The sequence below is a fragment of the Rhinoderma darwinii genome, chromosome 9, assembly GCF_050947455.1.
Source record: "Rhinoderma darwinii isolate aRhiDar2 chromosome 9, aRhiDar2.hap1, whole genome shotgun sequence".
In the NCBI taxonomy this organism is placed as follows: domain Eukaryota; kingdom Metazoa; phylum Chordata; class Amphibia; order Anura; family Rhinodermatidae; genus Rhinoderma; species Rhinoderma darwinii.
The window spans coordinates 103,280,021-103,301,965 of record NC_134695.1 but is presented as its reverse complement, the minus strand read 5'-3'; the positions used below and the strand labels follow the sequence as shown (position 1 = coordinate 103,301,965).

Genomic DNA, 21,945 nt, shown 5'->3' with positions numbered 1-21,945 from the left:
TACCTGATTTCAGTAGTCGTGTTTGCGCCACCCTAGAGGCAAAGGCAGCAAGACCTGTGTCCCACGCAGCGTCTGCCCAACTGAAGAAGAGACAGAGTGGGAGAAAAAGGACATGCGCCTTAGAAATGCTGAGATTGGATGCTGGTGGTGAGGGGTCTACAGACATCCAATCCTCGTAAAGATGGAAAGTCGCCATGAAAAACACACCCACCACAAAAAATGTAGCTCCTGTTCTCCCTGCAAGATAGCGCTGCGAGTGATATTTCGCCAATGTATGGAAGAATGCTTCTGCAAGTAAGAGGCAGGGAGGCCGCAATGTTACCGGGCGATGGGCAGTGCCTAACAACAGTGAGATGATGTAAACGAGCGGATGCCTGGTGGAAGGGGGAGCGTCGGGTTCTATCATTGGCAGGGATTATAAAATTACTTTTCCAATCTTCTTTCCAGATATAGGAACCAACCAGGAGGCGCACTCAATCAGTGAGTTACCCTCAGGTGAGGGGAAACACTGGAGAGGAGCATTACATGAAGGATGCACCATGGGCTGGTGGGCAACAGAGGAGCTGGCCCTTTTGTCCCATTTGTTTCCATAGGCAGTGGGACAACGGCGTAGTAGAATCGACACCATGCGCTCACCTTGGAAGGGACAACAGGGGGACATTGTCACCCGTTTCCCAGCTAAAGAGGAAAAAAAAATACAAAAATAAAGTAACATAAAAAAAGGTGAAGACCCTGCTACACTAGCAGGAGTGTCTGCCTCCTACAGACACTAAGCTTTGACTGGATTAGTTCAGTGACTGTAGGTCAGGTATATCCTGTAGGAGGGACTGCAGTTTAATTCTTAGTGTCAAGCCTCCTAGTGGCAACAGCATATACCCACAGTCTGTGTTCTCCAATGCAACGAACGAGAAAGATTGTATTTATTTTCACATTTACTCAGATATATTGCCTTCATTTGTCCTATTTTGGTGTGCTGACTTTTTTCTATACTTCATATAAAATAAATCAAACACAGGATCTTGAAAACAAACAAGTTGTATTTGGGATATTACAACAAAAACACATAGAACATAGTGCTGGTAGGAGGTTTAAACAAGTAACTGCATCAGTTCATTAGGACTTCCATCTGTACAAGGCGTGCATTTGTGTCACCCGACATTCTGAACGGGATCATTCCAGCAAAGGTGATAAGAGCTCGGGCTTGACTGCGTAACACCTGTATGAGATAAAATGTAAAAAATAATTGTAACAAGTGTAAACAAGGGAAGCTATCACCTATATAAAAAAAAAAAAAAAAAAGATTTCTACTCACCGAGTCTTTATCCTCTAATCCCCGTTGTGGTCTACCAAGAGAAGAGGGGCCACTGCTCTTCAACCTCTTGTATTTTGTGTATAATACGTTCATTGTAGCAAGAAGAACTTCTGACAAATTATGCCTGATCTGGATACAGAAAGCATAAAGGAAAACAGCATAAACTTCAGTAAGGTTTACCAAACACACGAGTCGGCAGAATCAGATTGAAAACTTTTCAGCAATGACACAGCTGAACCTATTTTAAAGGGGTTTGTCACAAGTTTACATTGATGGCCTATGCTTAGGATAGGCCATCAATGTGTGACTAGTGAGGGCCTGGCCCCTGAGACCCCCACCATTCAGCAGAACACAATCGACACATTAACCACACCTTAATGACCGGGGCATTTTGCACGTTATTGACCAAGGATTATTTTTTGTTTTTTCACGGTCGCATTCCAAGAGTCGTAACTTTTTTTTTATTCCGTAGACATCGCCGTATAAGGGCTTGTTTTTTGCGGGACGAGTTGTATTTTGTAATTGTACCATTTTTAGATGATTATAATATATTGATTAACTTTTATTAACTTTATTTTAGGAGAGAATTGAAAATAAGCAGCTATTCCAGCATTAATTTTCACGTTATAAATTTACGCCGTTTACTATGCAGCGTAAATAACATGTTCACTTTATTCTATGGGTCGGCACGATTACGGGGATACCAAATATGTAAAGGTTTTATATGTTTTCCTATGTTTGCACAATAAAAACCCTTTTAGAAAAAAATTACTTGTTTTTGCATCGCCGCGTTCCAAGAGCCGTCATTTTTTTATTATTTATTTAGCCGTATGTGGGCTTGATTTTTGCGGGCCAATGTGTAGTTTTCATTAGTACTATTTTGGGGTACATAGGACTTATAGATGAACTTTTATTTTATTTTTTATGGGGGGAATGGGAGAAAAGAGATAATTTTGCCGTTGTATTTTGCGTTTTTTTTGGACGCCGTTCATCCGGCGGTTTAATTAATGTGTTCATTTTATTGGTCAAGTTGTTACGATCGCGGGGATACCATATATGTGTATGTGTTATTTGTTTTGACACTTTTACAAAATAAAACTACTTTTTGGGCAAAAAAAGTAGTTTTATTTGATTTTGACTGTCATTTTTTTTTTTCTCCCCCCCCACAAACTTTATTTAACGGATTGAGATTTTTTTTTTAGTCCGACCAGGGGACTTCACTATGCGATCTGTTGATCGCATATATAATGCTTTGGTTTACTTAGTATACCAAAGCATTATTGCCTGTCAGTGTAAAACTGACAGGCAACCTGTTAGGTCACGCCTCCGGCATCGCCTAACAGGCATTTGCTGAAGACAGACCTGGGGGTCTTTGTTAGGCCCCCGGCTGTCATGGAAACCCGACGGCGAGCCGCGATTTCTTTGCGGGGGCGCCGATGGGGTGACAGAGGGACCTCCCTCTGTCAAACACATTAGATGCCGCTGTCACTATTGACAGCGGCATTTAATGGGTTAAACTGCCAGAATCGGAGCGCGCTTCGATTCCGGCAGTTGCAGCAGGAGCCAGGCTGTGTATAACAGCCGTGCTCCTGCCGCTGATCGCGTGGGTACAGTGACAGTGGCAGTACCCGCGCAATCACAGGACGGATATATCCGTCCTCCTGCGCGAACTAGCAGCTGCTGAGGACGGATATATCCGTCCTTCGGCGTTAAGGAGTTAAAGGGGTTTTCCCATCAGTGACATTTACGACATAGCTACAGGATATGTCATAAATGTCAGATAGATGCGGGTCCCACCTCTGGAACCCGCAACTATTTCTAGAACGGGACCCCCTAAACCCCGTTCTATGTTGTGGCTGACACGTGTGATTCCCGACCATGAATTACGGAAACAGCGTAGCTCACTGAGCTACGCTGTTTCTGTAAGTCCTATAGAACTGAATGGTAGTTACGGAAGCAGAATAGCTCGCACGCTACGCTGCTTCCGTAACTGCCATTCACTACTATGGGAGTTATGGAAACAGCGTAGCTCAGTGAGCTACGCTGTCTCGGTAATAGATGGTCGGAAATCACACGCTTCAGCCACAACATAGAGGAAGAACGGGGTTTAGGGGGCCCCATTCTAGAGATAGGTGCGGGTCCCAGAGGTGGGACCTACATCGATCTGACATTTATAACATATCCTGTGGATATGTCATAAATGTCACTGATGGAAAAACCCCTTTAAGTGTCGTGGCATTTCATTCTGCAAATCTGTGGGGGTTCCAGTGGCCAAACCCCCACCAATCATACATGGTTTGCCATCCTACGGTCCTGGTTTACTTACCTCATCACTGAAGTTTCTGAATGCAGCAACTCTCTCCTCCACTGTGTCCTGACTCAGAGGCACAATCTTCAACCTCTCAATAATCTATCAATAAGATAAAGTTATTAAGATCCAAAAGAATTGGCCTCAACTCATTCCATTTCAAGTATCAGATTCAACTTAGGTAACTTAAGTCACTATAGACAAACAATAATCCTGAAGAAGAACTGCATGGCTTCTATTAATGCAGTGACACTGCTATGAAATAAATATTATACCTTTATGGCCAGAATCACACACACGCAGTTTCTGGATAATTTTTTTTAGCCAAAGGCAGAAGTGGATCTAAAAGAATGTAAAGGTATAAAGAAAAGACTGATACATCTCATTACTTTTGTGTCCACTCTTGTTTTCAGCTAAAAAAAATAATCCAAAAACTGCATCAAAATGGTGTGTGTGATCCTAGCCTTAGGCTGGAATCAAACATGCAGTTTTTTGGACCAAAAACAAGAGTGGATTCACACAAAGAGTAAAATTATGAAGGAAAGACTAATACTGTGTCTCCTCTCTTTCGTATCCACTGTGTTTGGCTGAAAAACCTCATACAAAAACCACCACATGTGTGATTCCAGCTTTTAAAACAGTCACACTAAATAAAGAGGTTTTTCTCAGGCTTTTTGGCAGTAAAAATATTACACTACTTTGTGAACTTACATCAAAAGCTAGATCAACGTGTCCAGCATGATAGTTATCAAAGAAAGTCATCAGATCCAATAGCAAATAAAATGTGGAGTTTACCATTTTTTCCGCACTTACTCCTTGGGATCTATACCTGGAGAAGAAAACAATTCGAATATTAATGTACAAATCAAATTATTAACCATCTAAAAACAAGATTCTTTGTCACTGTTAATGATTTAAATGTAATTGGACATGAGAACAATGAAGGATAAACGTACCCTTCAGATACAGTAATGATTCATGAAGCAGTTAAAATAATAGATGGATATTAAATTGTTAAAGGGGTTGTCCCACTATTAAATATTGAATCTCTCAGACCACACAAAACATTTATATTTCTCATTTGGAATAATTTTCAAATAACTTTCCTGTGTCTAGATATTTGTGCTGACGTTTCTGTAATGTTCTTTTGAATCCTTCTCAAAATATACATCCAATGTGGGACAACCCCTCTAAGTGAATACTTAATAAAACTGTGCTTCCATATATTGAAGTAGCATCTTAATAAAAATAGCCTAAAAATCCATCACGGTCATAAAAATTAACTCCAAACAGGATTAATATGCTCATTTTAAACATACGCTACTAACCCTGCTGGTCTTATATGGCTGCCGTGGCCATATATAGCTGCCGTGGCCATATATAGCTTGCCTACATTTAAACTTCTGAGCATCACCTTACAGTGCAGTAGAAAGTGGGTTTACTCACCTTTCAGCAATAGCCAGTGCCATATTTTTAAGTCGCTCCTTGTTCGACTGTGGAGAGCTGATTTGAGAAATAATTGGACTCAACAACTTATTTGTCAACTCCAAAACTTTGTCTGGATTCTGCAGAAAGAGGTGAACAAGAGCGGAATTTGTATGTGCATCTAATTAGGAGTCAGATATTCTCAGAGATTACCGTGTTTCCCCGATAGTAAGACACCCCCGATTGTAAGACGTATCGGGGGTTTCAGGGGGGTCGGCTAATATAAGCCGTACCCCGAAAGTAAGACATATGTCTTACTTTCGGGGAAACACGGGGGTATTTCTGATGCGCGGCTGCGTGATTTTCGCGCAGCCGCCATCATAGAGATGAGTCTAGTCGACGCCCGTCACTGTCCAAGGTGCTGAAAGAGCTAACTCTTTCAGCACCCTCGACAGTGAATGCCGTGAAAAAAAGAAAAAGTTCGTACTTACCGAGAACTTCCCGGACGTTGCCTTGGTGACGCGTCCTCTCGACATCGGGCCCCACCTCCCTGGATGACGCGCCAGTCCATGTGACTGCTGCAGGCTGTGCTTGGCCTGTGATTGGCTGGAGCTGTCACTTGGCCTGAATCGTCATCCCGGGAGGTCAGACTGGAGGAAGACGCCGGGAGTTATCGGTACGTCAGAACTTCTTTTTTTTTTTGACAGGTTCATGTTTATTGGGATCGGAAGTCACTGTCCATGGTGCTGAAACAGTTTAACTCTTTCAGCACCATGAACAGTGACTATCTAGAAAATCGAGCAACGCAACGCAATATAAGACATACCCCGAAAGTAAGACATAGTGGGGATTTTGGGGATAAAAAGAAAGTAAGACACTGTCTTACTTTCGGGGAAACACGGTACTATTGAGGATAATTACAGAGTAACAACACCATAATAGAAATCTCTGAATAATTTGATTGAAAAATGAAAGGGGTTTTCCCATCAGACACATTTATGACATATCCACAGGATATGCCATAAATGTCAGATAGATGCGGGTCCCGCACTGATCTCTAGAACGGGGTCCCCTAAACCCCGTTCTACCTCTCTGCGTTGTGGCTGAAGCAGCAGATCTCCAACCATGAAGAAGGAAAGCTCGCTGAGCTACTGTTTCCATAAGTCCCATAGAACTGAACGGTAGTTACAGAAACAGCTTAGCTTGCATGCTACGCTGCTTTCGTAGCTACCATTCACTACTATGGGACTTACGGAAACAGAGTAGCTCAGCGAGCTATGCCATTTTCTTCTTCTTCATGGTCGGGAATCACAAGCATCAGCGGGAGCACAGAGAGGTAGAACGGGGTTTAGGGGGCCCCGTTCTAGAGATAAGTGCGGGTCCCAGAGGCGGGACCTGCATCTATCTGACATTTATGGCATATCCTGTGGCTATGTCATAAATGTCCCTGATGGCAAAACCGCTTTAAGTGATTTGTGAATATAGACCATCTTCAGAAAAGTCATGAATAAAAATTTGAGTTAAAATAAAAAAAAAATAAAAAACAGTGCCTGTTGGTATATTTATCACTCGATGGTCACTGGTAAACAATGTGAAATATTTACCTTTGCCAAGTCATAGAGCTTAGTGGCTTCCTCAAATAGCCCCTTTTGTTCTGCTACAGATGCCACCTCACTTATCATAGGATTTGTCTCTCTCGTAAATTTATCAATAGCTCCAGGCTACAAACATAATAAAAAAAGTTAAGTGTTGTAAAGATACTAAAATCAGGTATAAATATTTTTTTCTTACATAGAAAATATTTGACTATCCACAAGACAGACAAAATAAGCTAGGCATTTTTCTAGGTCATGTAACATTGAACATATAATGGTAAAGCTTTATACTGCATATTGCTGTAAATGGCAAATGTGACAATTAACAAATTCCATTACCTTCCTTGTTCCATCTCTCTCCAACTTTCCGAGAAGCATATCAAACTACAGAAGAAATAAAAATCAGAAGCCAGCTTGAAAGCAAGAAAATAGAAGTCTTAAGATTGGAAACGTCTGTACCTCTCGACTTTCGATCACCAGTTCACTGACACACCGCAGGAACATATTCTTATCCTGACTGTCTTTCTCATTTCTGGAAGAAAAATGTACTTGATGATGCAATCTAGTCCCAGTATTAGAATAACATATACTGTACATACTATTTTATAATTCAGAGTTTAATACATGTAAAAAACAAATCTAAGTAAAGGAGTAGGGCTTAGGCTGCCTTGTCTCTAAATGGGAGGGAGCTTCCTGCAGCAGAAACCTTCTTCTACAGCTGTAAAAGCTAGGTTAAGGCTAAATTCACACGTGCCATTTTGATGCAGTTTTTTTGTTTTTTTTAAACTCGTTTTATTGAAAGAATTGTACAATACAAATGTCCATAGTACATAACAGAAAATAAACACATTTATGTAGTCATACAAATTTTGAACACAGATGCATAGTGGCTACGGTGGTATTTAACATGTCATAACCTAATAGATCACATAGTTAACCCTCAGTAATAACATAATAGCATCCCAGCGGGCAAAATACTTTCCCAGGCCAATTTGAGTTATTCCATACAAAATATAGAAATCCTATAAGTAACCAATTATGCAACATCCGTCCTCCTCAAGGTTGCAGCAGCTGGTCCCTCAGGTCTGTAAATCTACGCGGAGTATACAGGGTACCCGATGAATCACACCAAATCTGCCATATTTTATAAAATTTACCAATACACCCTCTTTTCTTATATAATACTCGCTCATATGGAATAATGGAATTGATCAACGATTTCCATTTCGTCACCCTAGGAGGTCTCTGATCCATCCACCGAAGTGCGATGGTTTTCCTTGCCATGAACAATACTTCTTGCAATAAAATACGTATGTGGAATGTCCACTGATCTTCAAGCAGCACCCCAAATAGACAAATCTTGGGTGAAAAGGGGATCGGCTGCTTCACCACTTCCTCAACCACTTTCAACACCTCCCCCCAAAAGGAGGCCACCACTGGACAATCCCAGATCATATGCCAAAAATCAGATCTGGGAAAACGGCACCTGTGGCATTCAGTGCTAGGATATCTGCCCTTGATGCAGTTTTTGGTGACGTATTTCATATAGTTTTTTAAGCTAAAGACAGGAATGGATAAAAAAAAAAAAAAAAAAAAAATCATCTGTCCTGTATACGTTTCTTTCCTTTTCCTTTCTCCAGGCTGTGGCTTAAAAAAAACCATGCCATGTGTGAAACTAGCCTAAATCTCAAACTTAATCTCTGCCATAACCCTCCATCACAGCAGGAGAGGGATGCTTGACAATTAAAAAGTATCTGTCAGTAGTTTATTAATGCCCCATCTCCTATCTAATCTAATAGGCGCTATGATGCTGATAACTAGTTGGATTTTTTTCAAAAACTTTTATTATTTGCAGTAACGTGCACTTTCTAAATATGCTAATTTGGCTATAATAGCCAAATAGGAGGGGACTCTTTCTTTTCACTCTGGGCGGTGTAATTTTTTCTGTACGACGCTGTCCAATCAGCATCATACAGTTCTCCTCTTCCCAGCCAAGCAACACAGTGTGATCATATGGTATACAGCTTCCATTCCCGAGTGTGTTTTCAACTGATGATATCTCCGGATGTTTCACAGCTAGAACTGCTGGTACCATATGAAAGATTATGAACCACTGTTCTAGGTGGTCCACAACCGGAGATATGGCTATTTGTAGTGATCCCCCTTCCCTCCAGCCTCCGTCTCTCACACTGTGTGAAGCAGCTTCATGCTGATAGGACAGAGTCAGAGGTTGTGAAGAGGCTCCACCTCCGGAGAATCGCTGCTGTTGACAGTTACTTGTCAAGTACAGAATCATTTGCATATTTAGAAAAAAAAGCTCATAACTTTTAAAATAAACTTTTTGGGACACAATTTTCACTGGTATTATCAGTGTGACAGCGCCTATTGGATTGGCTAGGGGATTGGGCATTACTAAACTAGTGACCTCTTTAAATCAACAAGTGTTTGGAACTTGAGCTGAACAGAGACATCATTAACCCTACCCAGATAAGTCTGCCACTCACTTGGCTCTGCTGTCCACCCTTTTTCTTCTGCATCTTATCTGAGGCAGAATAGACCTGTCATTCTGGTAAGCCTCTACTAGTGATTTTAGCAGACATACTGTTTAAGACATTAGTTTTTTACGGACACATACCTGAGGAAGTAAAAATATTGTAAAGCTTCTCGGGGGTCTGTTGGTTCAAACTTCCGGGTGTATAGCATAAGGAGACGGACAAAGTTAAGACGTCTGACACCAACAGGGTCTCCACCTTCTTGGCTTACTACAATGACAAACGCATAAACCAATCAGAAAATGAAGGGGCTTACCCGTATGTGTGGCTGCATCTGGTACTGCAGCTCAATCTTATTCAAGTGAATGGGACAGAGCTGCAGTACCAGTCGCAGCCATACTTGTATGTACAGCGCTATGCCTGTGTAAACAAAGGAGCTGCAGCCCCGTTAATCTGACCAGCGTGGTCCCAGGGGTCAGACCCCCACCAAAAAAACATTGATGTCCTATCCTGATCAGATGTTTAAGTCTTGGAAAACCACTTTAAGCTGCATCTATTCAGTGGGAGATTGACATTTTGTTAAGGCAGTTGTCAATCTACAGTACATTTACTTATAAATGCAATAAGTCCAGGCTTGCATTACTATGACCCCGTTCACTGCTATGTGTAGAAAAAACATAAAAAACAAATGTGACATAACTGCAATTAACATATGAATACTTACACAGTTGTGCACTCTGCAAAGATGATTTCAAAAGCAATTTTAATTCAAAAAGAGTAAGTGCCACGTGTACAGCATGACAGCGTGTGCGTTCTGTACGGAACAAGTGGGCAATAGCAGCCTCAAACTGAGCAGTAAGAAATAGGACTTGAAAATACAGGAATGGATGTTGGTTAGCAGCAAAATGAGATTCCCCTGAAACACAAAACAGTCATGTAAAAATCTTGTGCAAATCTGTATTGCATTCATTGTACACATATATGTATTTTACGTACCATAGTCTTCAAGAAGCTGCTTTTGGAACTGTGGCAGGGTAAGTCTGTCTTGAGGAGAGCTGCTAGTGTCATCGTCAAAGCAAATCTGATTTAACTGTACATAAAACACAGAACAGCGAGCTGTAAATATATATACATACACATACACACACACATATATAATATTTAGAAAGAGCCTGCTCAACATTATTGTATTTAAAAAGCATCCTTTGCTTATTTGTACTAAATATGCTACTGTGGACTTTATAAGAAAAAATGATAATCAATAGGTTTCCTCAGTTGCTTATGGCTAAGGCAGTGAACGGTTCAGTGCTATTGTTCTCAGAGATGTGTAAAGCCCTTTAATACACATTATTATTGCTTAAATTTAGCTTTTTTCTGTCTGATCACGGAGTAAATCTCAGTTCATGAAGAAATCGAGAATTCCTCCGTAATGTCCAATATGAAATACTTTGATGTACACCAGTTAGTACTGAATTTAAGCTGTACATGATAAAGCTAGGGCAGCGTCTGTAGACACATCATGGGATACATATACACCCAGACATGGCAATAGGCTAAATAGTTATAGGATTTAGTGCTCATTACTCTCAAGTCTATACGACTGCAAATTTGAAAATTTGTACTAAAGAATAAGGTAAGCAATGAAATATAACCACTCACCTTCAACCACAGATAGTCCTCAGTTTTATCTGCCACCTCATTATGATTATCTGCAACATCACAGCGACCAATAATACAGTAGACCGCTCTCTTGTAGGGATCACTGCTTGACCTTACAGCTCTTCTGTAATGTAGACGGAGTTTGTTTTCCGTTGATGGACATAACCTGGAGCAAAAGAAAACTGTTCAATTTACATGTGGAGACCAGAACAGCTACAAAAACATGAAATGCAGACAGTTGGTGAAAATAGTAAAGCTACTGCTAATAGTTAACATGACACAGTATAGGCATTATGGCGAGATAATAGGCGTTGTCCATAGTAACCAATAATATTCAAACATTTATTTTACCCATACGGGTTGGAAAATATTAGAATTGAGTGGTTACTATAAGCAACATTGACACCTTTTTATGTGCACTAGTCTTCTCCATGAAGCTTGTTGGTACATCAATATAAGAGTAGTCGTGAGTTGCTGCAGTTACCTCCGGTCTTCGCTGTGAACATATTCTTGAAACCAGTTCTTGAACTCCCCCAACTGATGCTGTACTCGGTTCACGACCTGTTGTGCTGCCAAAATATCACCACAGCGCAAGCAGTAGTAGATGAGCGCCCAAACTGGGTATCCTTCCAGTTCGCCATCCTGTAAATGTAGAATCTCTTAAGAATTATGCTTCATGGATAACATATAATTTATAAAGCAGGACTAGGCTTTATATTCACCTGTAGTCCAGGAATAGGGGCAGGAAGCCGGATATTAAGGAAGCTTCGCACTATATGGTAAGTCCCAGGGACACCTCCCAGCTGTGCTTGCTGCAGATTGGCGTATACACTCGTCATTGTGTAGTTTTTATAACTGGAAATCAATCGCATATACATATGTGCTAAGAATACAGCAGTTATATTAAATGGTCAAAGCAACACTTTCCTATCAATATATCATTAGTGTGGAGCCGGCCGTTTTAAATACCATTTGACAGCTGTTCTTAAATTTACCTCTCTTCAAGGAACCTTAAAGCTTGTCTCACAAAAGTCATCTGCATCTGAACTGAGCAGCGACTTTTTAGTGTATCAGAGGCTGGAACCGGCAGAACATCAGTCATCTGTTTCACCATCGCCCAAACATCAGATATATTCTGCAGAGAAAAAAAAAAAAAGATGATGTACATATCTATATTTGTATCATCAAGGTACATATAATGGGAGAAAAATGAATGTCTGAATACAACTGTATATTTTATTTACTACAAACGGTAAAGCCAATGGAAAAAAGCAGGACGCTTCATGTCACGGTTTGATTTCCTACCTTATCATCCAATCTCTCAGCAACCGAAGTACACAGGTCTACCAGGTCTGGCTTTAGATTTCCGCTTACAACCTTCTCATTGTACACATATATCTGCAGTGAGCAAGAGTTTTATTAGGAATAAACAAATCATGCTTTGTTTCCTGGTGTTATGTGCAATAGTGAAATTAGTGGAAGAACGATCTGTCTCAGACTGAATACTTTTAAAACAATACCACGATTATTGTAGAACTGAAGAAATTAAATAGAAACAGCTGCAGCATATACTCTCACAGAGCCCTGGTGAACCCATACTCATCCCATGCACAAACACATTAAAAATAATATCGGACCCGTGACCTCCACTGAACGTCCCAGCATTCCCTGCACAGCATTCTGGGCAGGGATAGAGAAAGGAGTGTTTAACCAATGATCTCTCCTTAATGATTGACCATAACAATAAATTACACTAAAGGGAACGTATGTGTCACGTTCACTGGCAGAAGGAGTGTAAAACAAAGATAATACAGTAACTAAAAGTGTACCTATACTTTCAAAAAACTTTTGACATGTCATAGCGACAGGTCAAAGTTTTGATTGGTGGTGGTCCGAGCACTGAGACCCCCGAGTGCTAAAACAAAGTGACAGAAGCGATCAGGTGAGTGTTCTGCCGCTTCGTTTGTGCTCGGGTCTGCCCTGCTTTCCTTGTAAAGCCGGGCGACCAGTGTTCAGACTCAGACTTTCTGTTGAAACCATACACCACTTAGTTTTATCGATCGGTGGGGGGGGGGGGGGTCTCAGTGCTCAAAACTTCTGACATGCCAAACGTTTTTTGAAAGTACAGATACACTTTAAAATGACACTGTGTCCTTATTAATAGCTTTTATTCTGGCTCACCTGTCGAGCATATGCCATTTCCACATTATCAAGAGAACTGCGCCCCGGAGCTCCAAGATCACTAATGTAACTCGTCTGCCGCAGAAGCAAATAACAAATATTAAAAACAGAATTCATCACTATCAAAACAGAAACCATGAATGAAAGAGAAACAACTTGTTTCATACCTCAGCCTCCTGTGAGAAGCCCAGATCATCTTCTCCAGAAGCAAGAAGTGTGTGGAGGATTCGCTGCTTTACTTGTTCCCACTCAACAAGCATCGACTCCCTATGGTACTCTTCTGCCATGGCAAATGTCTGGAGAACATATACATACAAAAATGCTGCAGGTTGTGTAGCTGTAATATTTAAGCTTACAAAGTTTTGGGAACTTCCTTAAATAGCACATTACATATCATATGTTTTTTATTTTGGTTCAAAATGGGTAAAAAGAATAAAAGTTGTCATATTTTACTTCTTCCAGACTGTAGTGGCAGATGCTTTGCAAGGAGTACAACTGCCTTAGATTTTCTATGACAATACTTATGCCAGTCTTCAGGAGAATGACATTGTCATTGCTGAGATCACTTCAAGGCTGTACTGCGTGGACTTTTCTGGTGTGTATTTACGCAAAAATACATTACCAAGTACAAAGTACATATACTTTGTATATATTTTTTCTATACTGTTTGTATGTGTATACTGTTCAGCCATAACAATAAAACCACCTACCTAATATTGTGTAGTTCCTCCTCATGTCGCCAATACAGCCTGTTAAGGCATGGACTCCACAAGACCTTTGAATGTGTCTGTGGTATCTGGCACGAAGGCATTGGCACATTCCCATAGGGCATCCTGGTGCTTTGTCTTCCCCAGCTAAGACTAAGACGCATGCACGCACGCACGCACGCACGCACACACCTGGCCGTCCACATGATGTAAAAGAAAACATGATTAACCAGACAAGGCCACCTTCTTCTATTGCTCCATGGTCCAGTTTTTTTGCGTATGTGCCCATTATAGGTGCTTTTGGCGGTGGACAGGAGTCAGCATGGGCACTCAGATTGTGTGTGGCTACAGTCCCAATTGCAGCAAGTTACAATGCTCTGTGTATTCTGACACCTTTCTATCATAGCCAGAAGTAACTTTGTGAAATTTGTAGGTCTTCTGTGGGATTGGGCAAACAAGAAATGGACAGAGGCAGCACTTTCAAAAAAGCATCAGCTGTTTATTCACCCGTTCGACGTTTCAGTCCAACAGGACTTTTTTCAAGCATGCTTTTAGTTTGCCTGATATCAAGGACCGTGCACCAGGTCCAATTGAGGCGTGCACCCACTTGCAGTCCAGTGTTGTGGAAACTTTTAGTTTTGTGGTTCTCTGGGATTGGACCAGACTGGCTAGCCTTCTCTCCCCACACGCATCAGTGGGCCCGTGTCCCTGTCGCCAGTTTTCCTTCCTTGGCCAATTTGGTAGGTATTAACCACTGCATAACATGAACACCCCACAAGACCTGCCTCAGTCATCTAGCCATCACAATTAAGCCCTTGTCATAGTCGCTCAAATCCTTACACTTGCCCCTTTTTCCTGCTTCCTACAAATCAACTTCAAGAACTGAATGTTCACTTGCTGCTTAATATATCCCACCCCTGGACAGGCGCCATTGTAACAAGATAATCAATGTTATTCACTTAACCGGTCAGTGGTTTTAATGTTATAGCTGAACTATTTAATACACTTTGTATATTATAGAGAAATTATGAAAATGTAAAAAATGATACATGTTTTGCCGTTCACTTTTTTATATACTTTGTGACTTTACACCCATGTAAGTTACTGTACAGGGTCTAGTGATTGAAGGGAAGTCTTATATGGCCTTGGTTTCTCACATCTCATATTGTTTGAAGGAGGACATGACAAATTGTGGCCATAACTGGGTTCCTGCCTTCCTCCTCATTTAAGTGACGTGTCAGAACGGCTTAGTTGTACATCCCCAGTTGTCACTGGGTGGTGGAGACTGCAATTGTCAATTTATTCATTCAATAGAACATAGACGGCCAAAAGCAACTGGGCGGATAGTGGGGGGAACGAACGAACGAACGAACGAACGAACGAACGAACGAACGAACGAACGAACGAACGTAGAGAGATATATATTTAAAAAAAAAACAGAGTTGGAATCAGGGGATAGGCTGGAATCCAGGTATAACTGCTATTTATTTATTTTTAGGACATAACAGGTCCTTTTCAATATAAAAAGTTAATTCTTGTGTGTATTTGGAGACACTCACCCGCCTCCTTGATTCATCAATAGCAGACAACAGAGCATTATCCTTCTCATTCTTCAAAAAACCCTACAAATAAAACACACAGCAAGTCAGTGCAATGTCTGAACCTTCAGGTTATGGTCAAATCTCTTTCACAGCCCCAATATTTACACTTTATCGGGGCATGCCTGTATATAAATATTGTTCATATAATCTTTAAAGCAATTACAGCTTAGACCGCTTATACGTATCGCAAATATATTTCTGAAATGGTACAGACTGCACATCGAAGTACTGAATAAAACATGTGCACTGCCATTTACTGAATCAGCAACAACCAGCTACATTATCATCCAAAGAGCTAAAAGACTTCCACTTTATTATTAGATCATAAAATGCCAATAACAATTACCCTATATATTTCATATACAGCTTTGTGTTTTCACATCTGCTTCAGTGCGGCATTAATGACTTTTAGTGAAGGTTCCCGGTATTTTAGCTCAACGCCATTGTTCTTGTGTCCGCCAAATGAGATCTCACAGTCACATTAGCTTTTTAACTGGTTCCCGACCGCTGGCTGTATTTTTACGGCCAGCGGTCAGGGTCCTTAAAACCCGAGCCATAGACTTTTTACGGCTCGGGTTTTAACTTGCTACCCGCGCGATCGGGCAGCTGAATGTTGGGTCTCCGGCTGTCAGTGACTGCCGGGGACCCTGAGGAGAGGATAGAAGCAGCTGTCACTGCTTCTGTCTTCTCCGATGTCTTTTTACACAGCGCTCAATGAACGCTGTGTATATGAATAGAGGCAGCAGCAGCGGCGCTGTCTCTATTCCTCCCGGTGATCATGTGACTGGCCACATGATCGCCGGGTGCTGTTACTGACAGACTGCTGTTGGGTCTAACTAGACTCAGCACAGCCCTATTAGTGACAATCGTCCCTATGAGAGGCCTGATTTCCCCTGTAACTGGGGCTGCGGTGCAGCTCCAGTTACAGTGGAAAACGTGGTGTAAAAGAAAGAAAAAAAATATATAAAGTTCCCCAAAGGCCTTTTTTGACCTTTGAGGGACAGACCATAGTAATAAAAAAATAATAAAGTAAAGTGCAAAAAAAAAAATTAAATAATAAATACACATAAAATACCCACCCCAAAAAAAACGTTCCCCCCGCCAATCATTGTTGTAACGCTAGCGCTGACCCAATTACCCTAATATAGACATGTAATATATTAAAATTTACGGTAAACAATGACGATTACAAATAAAAGGTCTATTTTAGGGTAAAACTATGTTATTACCAAAAAAAAATAGCTGAAACGTAAAAAAGCTTCTTTTTTTACTATTATTTTCAAACTTTATGAATAAAAATTCTAAAATAGCAAAAAAGGTGTGTATAAAAACGATAAAAAAAGAAACCTGCCTTGTCTACGGAAAAAACGTCGCAAAAATCACGTCGTTAGCCCAACAAATAAAAAAGTTATAGCCATTTAACTAACACGTGCTAAAAATGGCTAAACGGTGTCTGGTCTTGAAGGTGCAAAATAGCGCGGACCTGAACTGGTTAAGCACTCACCTGTATATCTGTGTCCTTTACTGGCTCAAGTGGTTCAAACGTTGTAGCCGCGCTCAGACTCTCAAGCCTCTGCGATATGTGAGAGATGTCCAATCCTTTGGAACCCAACAACACAGACCTATAGAGGAGACAGCAAGAAAGCTCGACTTACCGTGCAAATTCACTAGCACTCCGTTAACTCTAAAACAACCCTGTAAAACACCTAGTCTAAAATGCAATAAAAGTCACAATGATAAAATGTGCAGATCTTTTCAGACAATTATGCTTATTCCTTCTTTAGGCTTTTAAATATAGGCTCAGTTTATATTGTATAGTCCTCACGATTTGCCAAATCCCACATTTAGTTTTAAGAAATGGAGGACAGGCTCATTAAAGGAACACTTTAGGCAAAACTGTTACACTGTTATGCCTAGTGGGGCAGCACCACCTCAGGCCCTGCACTAGGCATTCCAAAAATATCGGTTTTGCTTAGGGTTTACCTTTAGGTGGAACAGTAGTCATTATTTCACTTACTCATTTACTAAATTAGCTAGTATAACGCTGGTCAAATGTAGACAATCCAGATTCAGAAAAAAAAAAACCAGACCAGTTAAAATAAATGGGGGTCTAAGGCTCATACACTCCTAACTGAAAATCATCCCTTACGCCTTAACATTGGCGGACTCCTGTGAGGTGCGGGTCATTGTCCTGGATCGGAGCCTCTCTCCAGCCTGCTGGATCTCTTGAAGATTTCTTTCCACATGAGGCAACTCTGTTACTCCCTCAGTCTCTGCAGCCAACTGTTCTGCTTGCTGCAGCAGCTCTCCAAACCCCTCAATATCCATCTTGGGGGCTGATCTGTCATAAAACAAGTTATAAAGTCAGTATTTCCAAAGCAGGGGAATGCAATTAAATCCCTCACCAAAACTATGGAGGAAGAAATGAGGAAGGTAGGGGTTTTTCCAAGTTTGACACGTATGTCAATCAAACATATATGGCGGAAGTCTGGCAGCAAAGTCAAATACCGATCTGGAGAACGATGGAGCTCTGAAACCCATTTTTACCAGAGAAGTGAAAATTGTTCACTTTGTAGCACAATATTTTGACATCTAAAAGCAGTGATGAAATAAGCATGCCAAGAACGCAACTGTATGCCGTACTGCCACTGTCACGACACGAGGACATTCTATACAAGGACATCTGTAGAAAGAACTTATGGGTACTAAGAGAGTCCACTGTGCAGTATGGGGTTATACACTGTGCTTGCCATCCGGCTGAAAGGAAAATTTGGGAGTATTGAAGAGCCATGTCTGTCAGATGTTCTCTGCCAATCAGCATTGCCAATCCGCTAATCTCAAAGATGCCGATTGGTAGAGAACATCTTATTGAGAGTCTTTCTCAACTGGATAGCAGGCACTCCATCCCCTAAAAAAATAAAATACTCAGGGAGCTGTACAGTGGGAGCGCTTATATCAGTATAAAGAATGTTATTCTCCACTACAATACTTTGTCTGTTAATTCCTCACCATTGTCATGATCCCTGCTTGCTGTCAGTGACTAAAACCATTTGTGTTTACATCCAGAGGCTTACAGCCAGTTCTGATCACATCCAACTGACACATTAACCCCTTAATGACCGGGCCATTTTGCACGTTAATGACCAAGGATTATTTTTTGTTTTTCCACGGTCGCATTCCAAGAGTCGTAACTTTTTTTTTATTCCGTCGACATAGCCGTATAAGGGCTTGTTTTTTGCGGGACGAGTTGTATTTTGTAATTGTACCATTTTTAGATGCTTATAACATATTGATTAACTTTTATTAACTTTATTTTAGGAGAGAATTGAAAATAAGCAGCTATTCCAGCATTCATTTTCACATTATAAATTTACGCCGTTTACTATGCAGCGTAAATAACATGTTAACTTTATTCTATGGGTCGGCACGATTACGGGGATACCAAATATGTAAAGGTTTTATATGTTTTTTCTACGTTTGCACAATAAAAACCCTTTTAGAAAAAAATTACTTGTTTTTGCATCGCCGCGTTCCAAGAGCCGTCATTTTTTTATTTTTCCGTCGATGTGGTCGTACGTGGGCTTGATTTTTGCGGGACAATTTGTAGTTTTCATTAGTACTATTTTGGGGTACATAGGACTTATAGATTAACTTTTATTTTATTTTTTATGGGGGGAATGGGAGAAAAGAGAGAATTTTGCCGTTGTTTTTTGTGTTTTCTTTGGACGCCGTTCATCCGGCGGTTTAATTAATGTGTTCATTTTATTGGTCAAGTTGTTACGATCGCGGGGATACCATATATGTGTATGTGTGATTTGTTTTTGGGGCAAAAAAGTAGTTTTATTTGACTTTGACTGTCATTTTTTTTTTTCCCACAAACTTTATTTAACTGTTTTACATTTTTTTTTTTTTAGTCCCACCAGGGGACTTCACTATGCGATGTGCCGATCACATATATAATGATTTGGTATACTTCGTATACCAAAGCATTATTGCCTGTCAGTGTAAAACTGACAGGCAACCTGTTAGGTCATGCCTCCGGCATCGCCTAACAGTCTTTGTTAGACCCCCGGCTGTCATGGAAACCCGACGGCGACCCGCGATTTGTTTGCGGGGGAGCCGATCGGGAGACAGAGGGAGTTCCCCCTTCTGTCAAACACATTAAATGCCGCTGTCACTATTGACAGCGGCATTTAATGGGTTAAACTGCCGGAATCGGCGCGCGCTTCGATTCCGGCAGTTGCAGCAGGAGCCAGGCTGTGTATAACAGCCGTGCTCCTGCCGCTGATCGCGTGGGTACAGTCTCAGTACCCGCGCCATCACAGGACGGATATATCCGTCCTCCTGCGCGAACTAGCAGCTGCTGAGGACGGATATATCCGTCCTTTGGCGTTAAGGGGTTAAAAGTGTACCAGAGCTCCCTCTTGTAACAAGTTATGTGGTGAGAATCACATGATCAGCGTGGGTTTTCAGTCTCTGGATAGAAATAAGTATGTTTATATTCACCGACAAGGAGCAGACATCTTGAAATGCAACACAAATTATTTCAGAAAGTTGCATAACTTCATTATGGCTCCACTTCAATCCATCATGTACGAAGCAGCCAGGTTATCTGTCTAGCGCTTATACTGACTAAGGCCCCATGCACAGGAACGTAAAAACGCCCGTAATTACGGGCCCATGGACTTCTATTGGCCACTGGTACCTCCTTGTATGCTTACGGGAAGGTGCCCGTGCCGTTGAAAAATATAGAACATGTCCTATTTCATGTCCAATGCGCAAGATGTTTTATAATTTAATAATTAAGTATTTAATAGTGTATGTGAAAATATAAAGACTTATGGGGGTTGTCTTATAAAGACAACCCTTGTCAACGCTCCCTTTTAGGGCACATAGACATCAAAGTGCGCGAGTCAGGATCCCCCACTATGAGCCAGAGAGGAGAGCTGCTCTGAACGAGCAGTCATTGGATTACAAGGACGGTCATTCATCCGCTGCAGGGGAAATTACTGGCCGGCTGCAGCTTCCTTCCTGGCAAAAAAAAAAGCCGGACTTGGGGCTGATCGCCCCTGGGGCCACATTCTGAAAGGGGACGTGTCATATCAGAAGTTTTGATTGGTGGGGGTCTGTTTGGCTATTTACGGAAAGCCGATGTAGCGAAGTACAGGCTCATAGACTTTCTGTACAGCCCGTACTCCGATACATTGATTTCTGATAAAAGCCGAACAGACACTAAGCGGCTCAGGGCGCACATGAGCACTTCTGCAGCTTCGTTTTAGCGTTCAGTGGGGGTCTCAGTGCTCGGACCCCCACCAATCAAAACGTCCGACATGTCAGAAGTTTGTCAAACGTTTAGTTACCCTTTAACCATGCCTGAACTGATTTTTTTTTTAAGGATTGCGGTCATTAGTACCTTGTACACGTTGTGTTGCTCCTCCCAGCACATTAGATTGTAAGCTCTCTCCTATTGTCTGTTTGTTTCTTTGATAATTTGACATTTTACTTGTTTGTTACTTGCCCAGCGCTGCAGAATATGTGGCACTATCTAATGATTATTGGTAGCTATGGGCATCACCCAGGAGACCTCCAGCTCTGACAGGACCACTACAGACTATGACTGAGGATCACTTTCTTATATCACTACCTCCAGTCGCTCCTCTTAGTGGTCACTTTATTATACTATATTTTCCTGTCAGTCTGCTTTGTCCCGCCTACGTGTGTGTGTGTGTATATATATATATATATATATATATATATATATATACATATATATATATATATATACACACACACACACCCCTCCCCTCTCCCACTGTTCTCCCTCTCATGGCTTTTCACTTGCTGTGGTACTCAATCTCCCAGCATATATTGCTGGTACTTGTAGCTCTACTGCACCCTGAGTGCTACACGCGTGGCCTAAGCTCGCCCGGTGTGCCCATACCTCTTCTCCGGGGCTCTCCTCCCGCTCTCAAGCCGCAACGCTCTGATTGGCCCGTGTGTCCCTCCCAGAATGCAATACGATTCAAACAACTTTATTAACAGTAGGAAATGTTAACAGAAAAAAGTCTTGATATGGAGTGTGGTTACGGTAGACGAGTGCGGACTGGTCAATACTAGTCTTTGCCCTGCGACCATGTTATATAATTGTCATTTTTTTTTTTTATATCTTGTTTCGGGGAACTCTGGTTCGGGTTATTTGCTCAGTATAGTGTCCACCACCGGCCTCACGTATCACATGCTCCGTTTACCTTTATACCACGTCTCGTTATGCGGTGTGGCCGTTTTATTTTGATCACAAATTAGGGTTTCTTGTTGGTCTATCTCATGAACGACAGGGTGGGGTTTGTGGAAATTAGCATAAAAGGGCGTTCTCGTGTAGATGTGGGCGTTCCTTGCCGCAATTTGGCGGGATTTGAAATGTGAGGTAATAATCTGACAGGAACAAAAATTGTCCTGGTTCCCTTAACCCTGTCCCTCTGTAGCCGGTTTTCCTCTTTTGCTTTTTCCTACCCATCTCCTAAAAGCCATACGGTTTTTTATTTTACCGTCGACATGGCCGTATGTGGATTTTTAAATTTTTTTTGCGGGATGAATTGTAGTTTTTCACAGCGCTAAATTTTGTACCATATAATGTACTAGGAAAAATCTGTACTAGGAAAAAAACA

The 21,945-nt window shown here is 41.3% G+C and overlaps 1 protein-coding gene across 2 annotated transcripts; it reads right to left on the bottom strand.

Annotated features, from left to right (window-relative positions):
• Positions 1 to 1,019: 1,019 nt before the first annotated feature.
• NUP93 (nucleoporin 93) lies at positions 1,020 to 21,627 on the bottom strand. Of its 2 annotated transcripts, none has more exons than XM_075838683.1 (22): positions 21,529 to 21,627; positions 17,430 to 17,621; positions 16,785 to 16,902; positions 15,239 to 15,301; positions 13,140 to 13,268; positions 12,973 to 13,047; positions 12,097 to 12,189; positions 11,787 to 11,926; positions 11,514 to 11,646; positions 11,276 to 11,433; positions 10,792 to 10,957; positions 10,129 to 10,222; positions 9,857 to 10,048; positions 9,276 to 9,402; positions 7,100 to 7,172; positions 6,980 to 7,024; positions 6,650 to 6,766; positions 5,067 to 5,185; positions 4,332 to 4,449; positions 3,639 to 3,722; positions 1,313 to 1,441; positions 1,020 to 1,216 (listed from the first exon to the last, which is right to left on the bottom strand). In XM_075838683.1, the coding sequence occupies exons 2-22, from the start codon at positions 17,606 to 17,608 to the stop codon at positions 1,106 to 1,108; spliced, it is 2,463 nt and encodes an 820-aa protein (XP_075694798.1). In that variant the 5' UTR covers positions 17,609 to 17,621; positions 21,529 to 21,627; the 3' UTR covers positions 1,020 to 1,105. The 2 variants fall into 2 exon arrangements, with proteins under 2 accessions (XP_075694798.1, XP_075694797.1); XM_075838682.1 differs by lacking the exon at positions 21,529 to 21,627 and adding an exon at positions 21,222 to 21,284.
• Positions 21,628 to 21,945: the final 318 nt, after the last annotated feature.

Bases quoted from the DNA above. Each gene is read 5' to 3' on its own strand.
- NUP93 (XM_075838683.1), bottom strand. From the start codon at position 17,608: ATGGATATTGAGGGGTTTGGAGAGCTGCTGCAGCAAGCAGAACAGTTG. The intron at 7,025-7,099 runs GTACAGACGTTT...TTTCTTCTGTAG, and splicing joins TGGTGATCGAAAGTCGAGAG to TTTGATATGCTTCTCGGAAA. The intron at 6,767-6,979 runs GTAATGGAATTT...TTATGTTTGTAG, and splicing joins AGAGAGATGGAACAAGGAAG to CCTGGAGCTATTGATAAATT.